This window comes from Dicentrarchus labrax, unplaced genomic scaffold (genome assembly GCF_905237075.1).
Source record: "Dicentrarchus labrax unplaced genomic scaffold, dlabrax2021, whole genome shotgun sequence".
NCBI classification, from domain to species: Eukaryota; Metazoa; Chordata; class Actinopteri; family Moronidae; genus Dicentrarchus; species Dicentrarchus labrax.
The window spans coordinates 1,736,010-1,753,726 of record NW_026136714.1 but is presented as its reverse complement, the minus strand read 5'-3'; the positions used below and the strand labels follow the sequence as shown (position 1 = coordinate 1,753,726).

General features: G+C 40.4%; 1 protein-coding gene across 3 annotated transcripts in view; it reads left to right on the top strand.

The window, feature by feature from the left end:
- The window catches only part of si:dkeyp-14d3.1 (transmembrane protein 132C), a 148,348-nt gene that overhangs the window by 109,966 nt on the left and 20,665 nt on the right, over positions 1-17,717 (top strand). For all 3 annotated transcript variants that reach the window (XM_051423359.1, XM_051423358.1, XM_051423360.1), the window contains one exon: positions 14,139-14,282. In XM_051423359.1, coding sequence (XP_051279319.1) covers positions 14,139-14,282 — 144 coding nt within the window. The remainder of the gene's footprint in view (positions 1-14,138; positions 14,283-17,717) is intronic.

Sequence of the window (17,717 nt, the reverse complement as noted above, 5' to 3'; positions counted from 1 at the left end):
ATTACATTAAAACAAGCTTGAACCTTCCTGTGTCAACTTGTGTTTCACCAGTTTAAAGCTGCAGTAGTAGGAATTATAACTTAATAGCTTAAATGAGAGGGCACATGGTAGCTCACCTGGTAGAGCATGCTCCAGATGTAGGCTGAGTCCCTACCATAGCGCTGCACGTTTGATTCCAACCTGCATGTTGCATGTTATCAACCCTCTCTGTCTCCCCCCCTTTCCTCTTTATCTGTCATTTCGAATAAAGGCATTAAAAAAAATAAAAATAAAAAAAAGGTTTAAATGAGTGGTCGGCTGTTTGGCCAGCACCGGGCCGTTATTGTCGCCTCCCCCCATAATTGAGCCCTTGGTACAGCTTGTCATAGAAGTGATGTTTAAATTCTGTGGAAATTTCTAAGACTGAGGTTAGGCAGTTACTGATCTGTCAATTTATCCCTGTTGGCAAGGTTTAAACAATACTCACACACCCAGCAGGAGGAAAGCAACATTGACATCCCGTCCGAATCCTCTTTCCACCACTGGTCGAAGGCAAGTCCGATATTCGTGTTTTTGCCTCTTGCTTCATCCCCTAACTCCTGAGAAAATTATCAGGGTCTCTGAGAGCCAAGGCAATGAGCTGAACATGGCCGAGAGCTGGGGCTGCAGATTGTAGTGTTGATCCTCAGTGGGATCAGCAGTATTGGCAATATTACATCACAGACAGTCGGCTGTTAATATCCAGAAATATTGCTTAATGGAGCTTTGAAAGAAATGTAATTGTCTAGCTGCCTTTGTAATGAGCTACAGTACTGTAACTGCAAGTAAAGATGGACTAAAGGCCGTTTTTAATGAAGTCTATTTGGTGCCATTGTTATGGATATTGTATTTTTCTGCAATCATTGTTAAGTTCAGTGATGTAGACAGTAAATCAAGGTTACAGATGAAAGGAAGAAGAAAAGAAGAGCAGAGGAGAAGGGGAGTAATAGACTCTCAGAGAGAAAAGGGGGGAAACGCGCGGGGAAATTTACCAATCTTTTTAATCAAGTTGAGAGGAGAGACTTCACAGAGCATGCTGAAGGCATCTGTTGACACAACAGCTCTGTGGTTTTGCTTTAGAAGGTCCTTTCATCTGTAATTAGCACTAATTAGTCTAATAAGCTAGACTGTATTTTGTCGTAATGGAAACGCCGCTGTAATTGCGTTTTGACCAGAAATAATCTCATAAACTGAATGAGGATCCATAACTGACCATGTCTTCTAAAAGTTGTAATGTAATAAAGCTAATGACTATTAGTAATGGGAAGCTTATTTTGGGTTTGATCACATTTATGGCCTATTACTTCAGTGACTCCTCAGACCCGCTCCTATGCCCATTTATGGCGTGTTCTAAATTACTGCGCCCTTGCTGGAATTGATTATTATAAAAAGGTCTTTTTATTGCATTTTCCCAGCCAAGTGATGGGCTCTGCCATGGGTGACACCTCTGGGAAAGCAGCAACATCGTTTTGAAAGATGAGCTCTCTTTTTTTCCGTTCCCTTTGAAGAGGGCTCCTCCTGTGTGTTGTCACAGACCCACCTGCATTGGGAGGGCTCAGAGCACCGCTCACCACTTTGTCACCAATTTCAAACCGTGAAGCAGGAGTTCTGCAAATGCAGCAATTATTTCAAAAGCACAGAAATGAAAAGAGTACTCAAAAGTTTTAGTCAGTTTAGAGCGAAGAAATGCCTCAGAACTCCGTCTGTTGACTGTAATACCGCTTGCCTGCTTGTCTTCTCGTCACCTGCTTTTTTTAGATCTTTTCCTCTTTTCTCTCCCTATATTTCTCTGCTCGCTCCAGACAAACATACATTAATATATTAACAGTGTAGATTAATTGCCTCCCTGGTCACCCTCCGCCTCCTTGTGTTGGCATCCTCCATTTCACTTAAAGTGTGAACGAGCTGTGTGTTTTTTTGGGTCACGTTGAGATGGATCTTAAAGGCAGTAATTGGATGCCTGAGCAGATTCCCCCTGCACAGTAGGAGGCTGGTCCATTATCTTTTACCATCGTGAAGTAATACGCTCCTGTCCGGGCTGCCCTCATCATCATTACCCATGCTGTGGATGCCTGGTGATGGAGAGGGAGCAGGAGGACAGGGCATACATCATATCTGGACTCATCAGTCTTCCTGTTCCAGCCGAGACACCAAACTGTGCTCACTCACACGAGCATCCGCGGGCATAGAGATGAGGAGAAATGAAAGCAGCCGTTTGTATTCACGTACCGCTCCAATGTATCGTTAAACAATACATCATCACCCCGGCCTTCTCTGGCCACTTCTGCTCTCCCATGATAAAGTCATCTATCAACATCCTCCAATGAATGTTTCATTTTACTCCTTTCGATTCCATTCCTTCTGTTGCATTGCACATCTTCTCTGCCAGGCAAGTGGAATCTGCAGGACCATTTATCAAACACATAGTTAGACATACAGACATAAGCACTTGTATGCCAGCTAATCCTGCAGAAATGCCACATGGGCGCAGGTAATATCATGCAAGCTGTTTATCAAAAGAGGGTGTGCGGCACTCCTCGCTTGAAAGCACCTGATTTCAGTCATCTAATATCCTCCGCCACACTGTTCCACTAGTCTCTGTTGCATGCCTCTAGTGTTTTAGTGGCACAGGATAAAACATTCTTTTTTCCACATAGCATGAGTCATACAGTTCACAATAAGGGGCTGATGGATGGACCCCAAGCGAGCAATCCATTAGCATCTACTACAGCTCAGAGGCTGATGATGAAGTGGAAGCACTAATTGAGGCTGCCGCAGTATACACGTGTGGCATACTACATGTAATGCTAATTAGGACAACACATTGTGACAAATGGTCACCTAATCCAGAACACGATCGGAGTTCTTGGCACCGTAACATTTTCCATGTTGCTTAACTCCTTTCCATCAGGATGTAAAAAGGGGGTTTGGAAGGACTCATTTTCACTGTGACTGAATGTACAGTAGTTCACCCACTCACTTCCTCATTTATTACTGTACTGTTTCGTGACACTTCTGCACACACACGCAGTGGGTGTTATTTTCAAAAAGAACAAAGACGCTCAGGTTCAATGATAAATTCCTCCAATGTCACTCAGGAAGACGATACACACTGAATATGTTTCTAATTGAAAGGCTAAAAGTGAGTGGGATGGGTTTGTTACCTTTTAAAACACATACTCACACAACCTCTTTCTGTTTGCGGTGTGTGATTAGAGCTTTGGATGAACACATTTTGCAGAGCCTATTTCTGCAAAGCTTTCTCATTACAGTGACATCAGAAGATTATCAGTCACCATTAAGAAAACTAACCTTTCCACAGTGCTTTTCAAAGCTCCTCCACCAAGTGAGGTCAAATTACTTGTTTACTGTGCTGTGGCAATGATGACCCTGATGATGTGATTCATGCAATAAACGCTGCGTTTGTGTAAAGGTTTATTTTGATTTGCCTACAGAAAATGGCTAAGACCTGTACCCTTTGGAACCACTTAAATTCTAGTTTCTCTAATTAAATGCTGTGAACCTACATCCCCGTCGCTGTAGCCATCTCCGTTCTTCCTAACCCTGTCAGTTAAGGTGAAAATACTTTGTACAGCAAGGCAAAAAATGCAGAGATGAAGTGAAGGGCAGGAACCAGACTGACAGATCAATCTCACAGTGACAGAGTAAATGTCCATATCTCACATCTTCCCATAATTGTTAACATCCCACTTCACATTCTGGCCCAGTTCTATTCTCTGGCTTAAATCCTGGCCCACTGAGGTTTGAGAGAAATGTGTGTATTTTTTTTAGCAGTAATGGACTCTACAGTGGAGCTGACCTTTGTGCCTGCTGAGAGAGGTCCGCGTCCAGAGGGCAGCTAAGCCAAGCTAAGCCAAGCTAAGCTGGCAGTATGGATCTCGATCAGAGCCGGGTGAAGAAATCAGACAGAGATCAGGAGGTCATCTCCCACAGGCATGGTTGGCTGTTGGTGAAGAACTCTTCATTGATCGGCCAAGTGTGATAGATATCAGGCTGAAATTGAGCAGACTGGCGCAGGCAGGGTTGTTTCCTTGGCTTCTGGCCTCCGGGCCCCCGGCTCAATGGGCAAACAGCAGGGGCACCAGTGAGACATCACTGTAGCAGAGCCAGCATCAGTCCAAGCAGCCGCCAGCTCCCTCCCCTGAGCCCCTGCGGCTCTCTCACTCATCTCTAGGTGAGCAGAGAGCCGGTTGTGTCCCTGGTGCCTGACCTTGGTTCTTCCGGAGCTGAGTCTGACTGTCTTTGAAATTCTCCAGGGATACTCGCTCCTCCCTCCTGACCCATTGATCTAGATGTATTACAGGTATTGTATTCATGAGAATTGCGGGGGATTTGTCCTATAAACTTAAAATATTGTACTTCCAAGTCCATCCATGTTTTATTCACAAGCTCCTTTTCACAGCGTGAGGTGCAATTCATGGGCACTGGGATCCGGCGGGTGGCTCAATCCCTCCAGCACCAGCCCTCAATAATTTCTAACTTTAGCTCTCTGTTAATGTACTCATATTATGGACAGGCATGTTTACAAGAGAGACCCTGAAGATGAACTGATGCAGAACAGAGTACTATAACTGCAGTTCATAAACCCACACTATTATGGGTCACACACAAAATGTCTTACTTTACAATCTCTATGTCTCTTTTGAAAAGAAAACGTTCACGCTCTTTGAGTGTTAAAATACGTAGATCCTAAGATAGCCTGTATGCATTGTAAAAACTTCTAGTAATTAATATTTGTAGAGGGGATTGGTCCTGTCAGCAGCGTGTCATTGTGACAGTTCCCCGCAGTCAAAGTGTACTCGTAAATCATGTGCACTCATAAATAATTTACAGCTGAGAGCAATTCAGTGTGACTAAAACATCAATGCCGTCCGTGAACTGTCGTGTGAATCCTCTTGCATAACTGACCAAGCAGCTCAGAGGATGAAGAGGGAGTTCTTGATACGTCATTGGTTGCCCTTCGTTTGAAGTTTGTGAGGGCAACAATAGAACATAAATCATTCCACCACTGAGCTCAGGAGTTGGTGTTCAAGTTTATGCAGCACTTCTTCCTTCAGATACTGTGTGAAGGATCATTGCCAAATGTCAAAATTTAAATTCAGATCAGACATTCAGAAGTAAAATGCTTTTTTTCTTTTCTTTTAGTCAGACAGTTACAGTGAGTCAATGCATTTAAAGCAGATAGTTGTACATACATTTTGGCAGAGAAGGCTCTTTGGGAGGTTCTATGGGAGATTTACAGGAAGCATCATTTTTATGTCTGTCTGATAAATTCTACCACCAGGAGACCATTAGCCTAGCTTGGCTTTAAGTCTGGAAGCAGGGGGAAACAGCCAACCTAGCTAGTAAGTTGTGGTTTTGCGGGGGGTTATTTGCTGGACTCTTTCTTTGTCGGGTTCAGTGACTTTCTGAAGGTTGTCAGGCGACCAGCAGAGACTCCAGGAAGACACTGCTTATGGTCAAATAACCTCAGTAAACAACAGCTTTTTTGTATCGATTAAACACACAAGCTAACTGCAGCAGCATATTTACAGAAGAGGAATTATTTCCTAAAATGTTGAACTCTTCCTATAATACACATACACAAATATTTCACATTTACAATACAAAAATCTAATGGTTTAAGAGGAGATTGGGGTGGTGGAAGGAGCTGTGGTAACCTGACAGATGGTTTATTACAAAGAACCATCTGGGAAGTTGTTATTGGGGCAGGAACTTTAAAAAAAATACTTGGCAGGTGATTGGATAAACCATCCGTCTATCACTGCCTATCGCAAGCAAGCGTACCGTATAACATAGTTGGGGGAAGAGCAAAAACAACTTTCTATCAAGAAAAACCTTCAGTGCCATTTCACTTTTAGTGAAGAAATACTCTAAACATCTACACTAACCTCTCTAGCAACCTCCATTGTTGTTTTCTCAATCTCTCATCACACACACCTAGCATTAAACCACACCCATAGCTCAAGCTGTAGCTGCAGTAGTTCCTCATAGGGCACCTTTTGGTCTAAACCATCTTGGTTGGACACAAGCGCATAGATTGAAGCCAGGCAAGATGAATTCTCACATGATTTTGTGAGCCCAGCTGCCTCGCAAGGTTACATCTTTGGCAGAACATTTGTTGTCGTGAGCTTATCAGCAGAGTCAGGTCATAAGCAGCAGATGGTCTGGTCCAGATGTTTGACTAAAAATGCATTCAAATAACGAAAATGTGCTATAAGTCTAAGTAAGAATAATCAAGAATTTTAGAAGTTTTACCCACAAGTGTACCATTGCCCACAATTTACACTGTATAACAGCCCCCTAAAAATACATTCACAATCTCATTCATATATTGCCACTTTTGTGTGGTTGACTTCCACTCTGTACATTGACAGAGAATGAAGAGCCCTTTCTCTAATGTCTCTTAATTATTAAATGAGTTAGCCTACCTACTAAAGTGGCCCTCGACATGCCTGCTAATTCCCAGGCACTGATTCATCCTGTCCATGTGATCTTCGCCATGATCTCTCATTACCTCTCCTTTTAAAATGACACTTTCTGGAGCGGATCCATTATCAAAGCAGCCATCAAGTTAATCTTCTCTTTACCAGCCACGGCCAACAGTAATGAGCATATCAGATCTCTGACCGGCATGTACCTCAGACCGGGCACCGATGGTTCTTTGTGTGCAACGTACTGCAGCCACCTTCATCCAGTCAGCCAGGAAGAAACAAGGAATAGGGAAGACGGGAGGAAGTGGCTCATTCTTGGAGGACCAAGATGGGAAGAGAAAAGAAGGGAACAAGGGAGAGACCCTCATTAAAAGGCAGTGTGTTGGCTTCACAATCATCCCAACACTTCAATGCGCTGTCATGCAGTGATGTATCGCTCTGCATGGTGCTACCAAGGCCTTTATTCCCACTCTCCTCCGTGTTTCTCGTTTCTAGCCAATTAAACGCCCACTGGAATAGAAGAGAGGAAGTGCCACATTGAGCATTGCACAATGTGGAGAGAGAGGCTGATGAAAGGACATGTCTCTTTTAGTCTGCTTAATAGCTTCAGGACACTGCCTGAGTGGCGTTTAATGTCTACAGCATATAATTCACTATCCCTCTACTCACATTTCAGTTTCCTTACACGTACACACACTTTATCACCAGGGGAAGAAAATGTTTATCAGAACTATGAATATTTTATTCACCATAGGTTAGTTGACTATTGGCATACTCCATGGAACCTTTTAATGCATTCGCTCTTGAAATGACATGAAAGATCATAAAGAGACTTATGTCCAATGACAAGTCATCAATTACGGTGGTTTTGGCTTATAGGGTTTTTTACTACCCTGACTTTGGGTTTATCTGGACAGCTTGTTGGCTTTAGGACGGACAAACAGTACAGTACTAACATGTACACACTATTTACCACCTTCTCTTCTCTGTGCTGCAACCATGAATAATGCAAACCCTAAAACCCCCAACTCACCACTGTGCTTGACCTGTTCATTTGTTGCAGTAGCCAGGATGGTGGGGTCAGAATGTGGATGTGTTAGTGCAGGGTACTGTAGAAGCAGAGGCTAATCGCAACACCAGGACGGGCAGCTTCGCTACTTCTCATGCTGCCTGTGTCACTCAGGCTGACACCATAAATCTCACTTATTTTCAGATCCAACTGAGACACAGGCAGAAATTACGGCCCAGAGCACATTACCAGCCACAGCAGCGTGCTGAATGCTAACAGAGAGATCCTTGATAAAGCAGACAGGCAGTTCTCCCAAAGATTATTGAACAAAAAGACTCCTATCTGTGAGACATAAGGGGGCAGATTGGCTTGTAAGTAAAGCACAAACACCAGCATCATCAGTGCAGAATCAAGTGAACTACAAAGCATGCCGCATGCATAGAAACTTCTCTATTAAGAGCATTTCTACAATTAAATATTAATGTCTCTCATGTTTTTGTCTAAGCGTTTCTATATAGATGTTATTATTATTACTTATCTTTTTCTCTTGGAGAGGAGAGGTGGCAAAAAGGGGGAAACAAAGAAATGGGGTGGTGCAGAGAAGTAAAGGAGACAAAGATGAGACAAATAGAACTTGGGTCACATAAGCCTCTGTTCTGATCAATGCTCATTTTTACCCATTTCACACAGAGGCCTATTTAAGGTGCTATAATAGCTATAGAGATTTCACAATTCAGATTTTCTGTCTGTGCATTAATTTTCAGTTAAGTGCACAGCTGTTATGTTGTTACCTCATCACCACTCAAAAACCACTGCTCAAAGGTGATGGGCTACTTGTTTACGGTGTTAGGCTATAGCTTCTGCTTCTCCTTCTAGGTTTGATTACCAAACAGCCATAGCAACATGGCAACCGATACTGTATTTACTACTAAAAGCACAATATAAACTGTAAATATGGGGGCCTTAATGTTACATCTGCATTATTATGTAACCTTGAGGATTCATGTTGTTTTGCCCTGGTAAGGACAACGCCTCCTTTTCTTTTTTAAGAGCCAACTGCCCCAAAACTTGGGTACACAATATATATATATAAACATACACTGATCAGCCATAACATTATGACCACTGGCAGATGAAGTGAATAACACTGATTATCTGGATGGTACCTGTCAGTGGGGGGGATATGTAAGGCAGCAAGTGAACATTTTGTCCTCAAGTTGATGTGTTAGAAGCAGGAACAATTGGCAGCGTGAGGATTTAAAGCGACTTTGACAAGGGCCATATTGTGATGGCTAGACGACTGGGTCAGAGCATCTCCAAAACTGCAGCTCTTGTGGGGTGTTCCCGGTCTGCAGAGGTCAGTACCTATCTCCAGTGAACCGGAGACAGGGTCATGGGCAGTCAAGGCTCACTGATGCACATGGAGAGTGAAGGCTGGCCTGTGTGGTCCGATCCAACAGACGAGCTACTGTAGCTCAAACTGCTGAAACAGTTAATGCTGGTTCTGATAGAAAGGTGTCAGAACACACAGTGCATCACAGTTTGTTGCGTATGATGGGTGTATATGCACCATACTACACCAAGCTGCAATTTCTGTGGCTGATGGAGATTATCAAGGATTACTATTAGCTCTTATCCTTTTGTTCCTGAAATAAATGCACATGATACATGAACAGCGTATTTAGTAACATTTGTATATCCTTCAAACAACACACTTCTGAAACACAAACTACTACACAAAGCACCTTTTAATATTCAAAAATTAAGGACCATAAAAGCAAAGCAAGCACAGAACTGAGGTTAGAATACATTTTAGTGAAATACCCCCCTAGGGATATTTAGCATCTCTCATTAATTTCTGGCCATAATAAAAACTCTCATCAGGTAATCCTTCCAGTTTCACAGGCTCCAAACTTCACTGCGTCTTCTTTCAGGCTACTGTAAGATGACTGCTGCTGATGTGCACCACTGGTCCCCATTTCGTGTTTAATTGCGCTGTCTATGTCTGAGTGTGAGGACTATTGATGCATCACTGTGGGATCCCGCTGTGGCTTATTACTGCCGGGCCCTGCTCTCTGCTGCTCTCAACCTGCTGGGTCATCTCCAGCTGCTGTAATCTAACATTAGCCTCTGCTTTCACCAGGTCCTAACCATTTACCCCATCATGTATTATAGATGACCCTCTGGAAATGGAGGAATCCCAGCAGACGTAGAATTAATTTACAGCAACCCTCGATTTTAAGGGGAATTGAATCAAAGTCAGCGGTACAGGGAGAGGGGGGTTTATATTGCTATATAACACTGTCACAGTCTATAAAATTGTAATGAAAAGCCATTTGAAGATTAAGTGTTTTTTTGTGATTCATTGGTATCTCTTGGCTCAACTAATAATCATTTCACTCCAAAGCTGAATGGTCTCAGTAATTGATGCTTACAAACGACCAGGCTCCTTTCAACCAAACTTAATCCTCCTTTTCCCTTTTTTTTTTTTTTGAATGGCTCTGATTCACAAGCTTGCAAACACAGGGGGAAGTCTTTAGAAAGCGAGTTAGAAGGGCAGTGTACAAATCTTGTGTACTTTCCTGTTGACAGTGGGATACACATGAGTGTGGTGACAGGAAGTCAGACACTGCAGATTGGTCCTGTCTGCGCTTGTCAGGTTTAGCAATATTTCTCTAAACGAATGTGACATTTTATTCAACAGGCATCACTCCGGAGTTAGATTTCTCTGTTAAAAGAAAAATAGTAGTAGCTACCTCAATAGAATGCCACTGCAATGTCTTCACTGCTGGCAAAGCTTCAATACAGTGCCAAAAATGAAAAAAGTGTCCTGGGGTTTCTGCCTATTGAAATTAAGAATTCTGAGCAGGTCCTTTGTGTAAGACCATCCCAATAGTAGAATGAAAACAGCTTACAATGAGAGACTTTTTCTCATGCTGTACAATTAGCTAAAGTCATTTCAGTTCCCCAATAGCAAAAAGGCTATGTTCGTCGTCTAGCACAAGTATTGAGAAGTACACTTTGACCTCAATGGCAGCTACTTAATGTGCTGCCCAGAGTTCCATAGCAATCTGTGTAATTGAAGTGAAAGTTCTTTGGGCTGAATGAGCGAAAGAGACAATCCAATGTGCATGGGTGACTTTAGACAGCGGAAGTTAACTCAGACTCATCTTAATTGGCCCCAATTATCTTCTGTGACAATGCTGGTGTGTAATGAAAGGTTAAGATTTATGTTCAGAGTGATGAAGCTGTGCCATTGAACTTAAAGAACCACAGCTGTCCAGACCACTGAGGTCACTCACTAAGAGTCCCTCTGATACTGCACTGGTGCTTCCTACATAGAGCCTAGTTAAAGGTGATTGGCCAGTAAGTACTAATTTAGACGAGATGTTCCTGACAGTCCCACCATCCACTTTATATAATACATTTAATATACTTACTGTATTATTCTGCCGTACAAAATGCATTACAGCAACAAAATATTTGGTAATAATTAAGTTAAGACTGACTACTTCATGCCTGATATGAACGTTTATATATAATTTATTTATTTTTTTAAGATAAAATTAAGTCAAAGTGCAATATAACTGTTCATTCTGGCTTGGTATTGCTGCCCCCACTGCAGTCAATACACTCTTAATTAATCTATGGAAAATTGCGGGGAAGTCATTAAAGGGAGGATCTATTGGCAGAAATATGAAATATAAAATTCATAGGTATGTTTTTATTAGTGTATAACCACGTGAAAATAAAATTTGTTCAGTTTTCATTACCTTAGCCATTTTTAGGAGGATCAGGTCCTCTTCTATGACTCTAGATAGGACCTTTTACATTTTTTGCGAGTTTCAAGCCGTAGTTTCTACTATGTACTTGTGTTGGGTGAGGCAAGGGGGTTGTAATCTGCAAATACACTGCTAGATAGGAAACAAATTGGATGTGTTGCTATTTATAGATTATTATGCAATGGTTTTATTGGCCGAGCCCCCTTGAGCTCAAATTGGGCTGTATGTGGACCCTGTCACTCTGTGAACTCACAAACCGCCATACTAATTCCTTTACATCCCATATTTAAATGCAATAAATCGTAAATTAATACATTTTTACTGATTTTAATATAAATATTGATATCAAACAGACATACAGGCAGACACCCAGCATAACAGAAATACCTGTTAATCCCCATTACAGTTATTTCCTGTCACAGTTAACTAGCCGTTGAGTGTAAATTATTAAAATAAGGATAATTTGTGGACAAGAAAGCTGGTTGCTTGTTGGTGCATTATTTCCTTCCTTGAAGATCATCTGCATGCAGAGCACATACGTTTTCAGTCATTATGTAGGTTCTATGGCAATGCTTTTTTTCCCCAGTATAATGAGGCCATTATAACCTTTTCTATCTGTTATACAGTTTTCTCAACTTCACTTTGTAAGGCAGTATGTATGGCATTATTTTTATTTTATTTATTTTACTTCTTAGTGTATTATACTTTCATTTTATTTCGATATATTTCCGTATACCACTTGCGTTTTTTGTTGTTTACTGTTCTTTACATCCATTTCAGTAAAGCCCCTCATCAATTATATGTATAATTATATATATAAATATATGATGTCCTCTTCAGCTCATCCCACCTCCCTGTAACCTGGGAGAGGAATGCTTTAGGGAATAAGGTTTGCTGGAACAGAAGAAGCCAATGTGAAAAGGGGGCAAGCATGCAGCTGAAGGTAATAATGGGATTCACTGTGTATTCCAAACAAGGCAGAGTCCTGGCAGTACTCTTACAAGGCAATTGCACATGCACAAGAGGAGGGTAATCATTACCACCGGAGAGACTCCAAAGAGAGCCTTCAAACAGCCGTGGAGGACTACACGGATAAAAGTTGTATCAACCTTGGCAACCCAGAGCACTCAGTGACTCCATGTTACATTACTGATGATGTGTCTGAGCATAGGAGCAAATGATTCATAGAAAGATGCTCCTGTCATAGAGCATGAATCATTCTTCAATGTAAAATGTAATTCTTTCAGCATTTCATTTGTGTCCATTCAATAATCAGTCAAAAAAATAAAAGTCAAATCTAAATTTTATCTGCCCATCTGTAATTTTGGTGACCAGCCAACCACAATGTTATGCTAATTACTTTCATTAATTAGCTGGCTGAAGAGCAGGGCAGTGGGGAATGTTTTGTAGTCTAATAATTACATTCACAATAATTAGAACAACCAGCAACTCAGCTAAATAAACTCAACAGCAGGTACTCAAAAATCAGTGGACACAACATGCTGCCTGTCAAAATTTAAAAGGGGAGACACTACAGGTGAATAGGGTACAAAATTTAACTAATAGATATCATTATGAAACTTCTCCAGTTGATTACATACAGTTAAAAAAAAAAGCAAATGAGGCATTATCTAATTAAAATGCTTTGTTGACATATTAGAGTCAATGGTTTTTAGAGAGGGGATTTTGAATGTGTTTTTATTAAAAAAACATTTTTTTGCCATGTTTTTAGAAATAAAATGTTATATAAATCGAGTTATGAATTACATACGAACAAACCACTCTGTAAAAACTTTCAGAATATAGATAGGAATAAAACTGGAAGGTTTTGTGTATGTAGAGAAGAGAAAGAGAAAGCAGCCACAAAAGATATGTATTTTACAATTACATACATTACAATGGTCAATAGGGTAAAGAAATAAAAGCTGCAGTAGGTAACTTTTATGAAAATAATGTTTTTGTCATATTAGCTGAAACTCTCACTATATCCTGACAGTAGTACAAGAGACAGATAATCTGTGAAAACATCAGGTTCCTCTGGCTCCTCCCAGTGCTCCTAATGGCATACGCAAGAATCCACCGATGAAAACAACCAATCAGAGCCAAGAAAGATAGCTTGTTGATTGTTGCGCCTGGTTTTTTTATAACTACTGTCAGGATACAGTGAAAGTTTCAACAAATATGTCAAAAAGTTATTTTCATAAAAGTTACATACTGCAGCGTTAACTAATTGATAGCACCATGAAACTTCCCCAGTTGATTTCTTACGTTAACACAATTATTTTTTGTATTACAAGTTTTCTGAAAGTTTAAAAATGCAAACAAGGCATTATCGAAAGATAACTTTTGGTGATATCTACAGACACACACAGACAAAGTGTAGTAAAATAAACACCTAAATGTGTATTTTGGACATTTTCCAGTCAGAAAGAAGACATGGAAGCCAAATTACTCATTCATTACCTGAAAAAATTATGTTTTGGCCTGTAGTGTCTCGCTTAAATTCTTTACAGGAGACCAAGTATATCAGACTAGATTATAGATGTACAATAGACCCAGCACAGTAGAATTTAAATGATAGAAATATCTTAGCTGCTGTCCTCCTCACCAGCTGCCATCAGTCATCAGCTGTCCACCCAGCAGTGGTTCTGATTTCACAGCAGGTTCATCCATTGATCACTAATTGAGCGATGATTGTGCAAAGCCTCTTTAGGTCATTTTCAACGCTACTTGTTACTTTTTCTATTATCTCGGAGCTGGTAATTACTGATTGTCTGTTACTGGGTGGATTAGAGACCTGTCAGGCCCTCCACCACTGCTGTGCTGATCTCTCTCTCTCACTCTCTCTCTCACTCTCTCTCTTTCTGTCTGTAGGACTCTGAGATTTTGAACACTGCCGTGCTGACTGGGAAGACAGTGGCGGTCCCGGTAAAGGTGGTGACCATTGGAATTGACGCCTCTGTTATTGATGTCTCTGAAGCAGTCAAGTGTCGCTCTACAGATGAAGATGTGGTCAAGGTCAGTAAGATGGACTGTTGAAAGAGAAACGAGCCTCTGTGAGTGCAGAGTGAGTGAGTGTGTACATTTTCAATTTGTGCACAAAAAAACCTTAGTGGAAATATATTAAAAAAAAAGAAACGTGGAATATTGCTAAGAAAAAAAAGCCTTGACTGCGGTGGAAAAATATATATGTATTTATAAAAGCAAGTTGCAACAATGGAAACAGGTTTAGCAACTAACATGATTACGAAAGATGACGACGAAAAATAGATCTGTGTGAAGCAATGAGGAGACTGTAATCTGCCTCAAATGACCTGTTAGAGCTGGTGCCTCATATACAGAGTCCTTGCTGCCGCCGCTATGGGTTTGAATCCAACCTGTAGCCCTTTGCTGCGTGTCAGCCCCTCTGTCTCCCCCCTTTCCTGTCAATTTTAAGCTATCGATAAAGGCAAAAAGTCCAAAATACTAAAACAAACAAACAGAAATGCTATAATATAGGGGCGCAAAGTTTTATCGATACAAGTCGGAAATCGAGTTTACCGTTATAGTATCGATACGTAGACCCCTGGATCGATCTAAATGTACCATTAACTGGTTGATACTGCACAATTTACAGTGCACCAACAAACCAAAAAAAGTTTAAAGTTTTGAAGCCGTTTGGATTCTATAAGAAGGAAGGAAAGTTGGACTAAATCCTGTTCATTTGTAAGATCTGTTGGACAGCAATTAAGCGCAGTGGTAGAAGGACAAATCTTAACACTCACCTGGTGAGGCAGCATGGTGTCTGAGGATGCTAATACAGCTAGCACAAGCAAGAACACGCAAGATATTAAACACTTTCTCTCACAACTTAGCTCCAACTGGGCGAGTTTTAAGGTCATCACTGCAGAGAGTCTTCTTTGTGTCTGTTGGAAAAGAAATAAACACAATGACATATAATTCTAAAAATGATTCATTTGTCGTTCATTTTTTCCGCATAAAGAAAAAAAAACATGGGATTTCCTTGTACTTTATAAAATATATGTATTTAAAGATAAGCAGTGTCACTTTTATAGAATTGGCTTATTCTAATTTATAATAGAAAATGAAGCTCTACATTAATTGTAAAACATAGAACTGTGTCAGACTGAATTTAATTGAACTGAACTGTTCCAAATTAAAATGCATCGTCCCTGAATCGCGTCGTGACAAACGTGTCTAGATACGTATCAGATTGTTTTAGAAGGGAGAGATGAACACCCCTTCCTTATTGACACTACTTTTACACAATTTGGCTGGGTTAATTATATCATCTCGTTCTGTCCCATTCTTCTGCAGAACTATCGCCCAACTCCTTATATTTGCATAACGGTAGTGGATGAAAACACATATTTATTTGCGTTTTTCTTTTGCAGACTTTCTGGTTATTCTGTGTAAAATTGTGTTATATTTGGAGGAAATCCTGGCTTGCATCTTCTCTCATAAAAACATACCTTTCCTTCAGCTGACTTCAAGTAGATTTTTGCTGCAGGGTTTTCACGACTTACATAGATTCAATATGATTTTACATAAGCAACGAGAACACTGTAACATCAAGGTCCTTTTCTCCACGTTTCTTTCTCTTTTTTATAATGGATGTCAGCAAAGCTAAAAGTTAGTAATGTGACCCATATAGAAGAATCCATATTGTACATATTGATTAAATATATAAAAATTCCAATAAATTAATTATTTAAAATCAGTCCATTTACCATAATACACCGTTTGCAGTTTGCAAGTCCATCCTGGTTGTTCGAGCAACTCAGCTGCGACACCAGGTTAACATCAAATCGCACTGAAAAGGGTTAAAAACAAATATGTGCATTTAATGACTGACACTATGCTGTTATTTTGACGCTTTACAGACAATGCATTAAAGCTTATGTGAAGGGTAGATGAGAAGATTTTCTATGTTTAGCGCATCTATATAAATCCTGGGGAGAGAATAAACAAACACCAGAAAACAACATAAAAGTGCGTGTTTGATATGCAGTGAGTGCTGACGGGTTGCTCAAGTTTTCCTTTATTTTTAGAGCCCCTTTGAAACCTGGGGCACACAACAGAATAAAAGGCCCTTACAGTGTCATAAAGCTGAACCCTGGTATTAGTGACTTTGCCCTCCAAACAAAAGAAGTATCTCTCCAGCAGAATCCCAAAGACTCCTTAATGATCTATAGAAAGACTCAGAGAAAAACCGGAGAAACAACATCACAGAGGCCGCCTATCTGTGGTCTGTTTCCAATTCTAAGTGGCTGGGATATCAGTCAATGTCTAGAAACAACCCCATGCTGCGCCAAAGGCTCCTTCCAATAGTGTTTCCTGTTTGAGGATGTCAAGATCAGAAAGGACAGTAATATATAGCAAATCAACTAAACAGCAATAATGAAACCAAATCAAAAGGAGAGGATATTCTTCCACATCGATCCACTTTATCATGTCTGATGCGTGAGTTAGGATTGGTTAAGTGAGTTCCAGAGGGAAATTAAATTGCAGTCAAAGATGTTTAAAAAAAGAAAGAGCTCTGCCGCTGAGGTCTCTGGGTCAGAGCCGTCATCCTGAATGCTCACTGCTGCTCACTCGGGGAAGGCTCTTTTCTAATCATAGCCTGCCATCATGTATGTAAACATGACTAATTTAACTAATTTTGTCCTTGGGAATTAGTGATAAATAAACACAGAGTGACATTAAACCTGAATAATGAATCAATGCATGCATTAAAATTTGACAAAAATACCTCAGGTTATATGCTTTTTTTTAAAACCTCTTTGGAGATTTCTCTTCCTTTAACAATTTCTTCTTTCTGACATGTATAGGCTGAAATAAGGCTCTGTCTTCCTCATTTTGCACGCACATGCTGCTCCTTCAGCATGGCTCACCTAGTGCACAGCTTCCAATGCTGCAGCTGCTTAGTGAGGACATTTTAGTGGCATCTGGAGGTGAATTTGCAGATTGCAAACAACTAAATACTGTACCTAAGTGATTATATACTAATGAAAACATACATCACACAACATCATTCTTTGGTAACAGAGACACAGCGATTAGTGACATTATTGAAAAAATAACTATGAATATTATATTCCATTTCTGCAATACAGTATATCACACTTAGGTCCAATGTCCAAAAATTCTCTGGGTGCTTCATGCTTCCATTTTCTGGCATTAGGCACACGTTGTTGAGAAGTGACCTCTGACTCCAAAACTTTTTTATTTAAAAAAATGCATTTCAGTTACTCACACAAAAAAGAATATTGAAACAGTAAAATCAACAGCATAAACACGTTTCACAGTTATGTTTTGTATTAATGAGTTTCAAGAGCAGAGATCTTCCGTCTCCATGTTAGCAATGAACTGCACTTGCTCAAGGTCATGCTATGAGCTTTTAACCAGTGCTTCCATGGAGCAGGGCTATTAGAATATTTACAGACCTTCCCC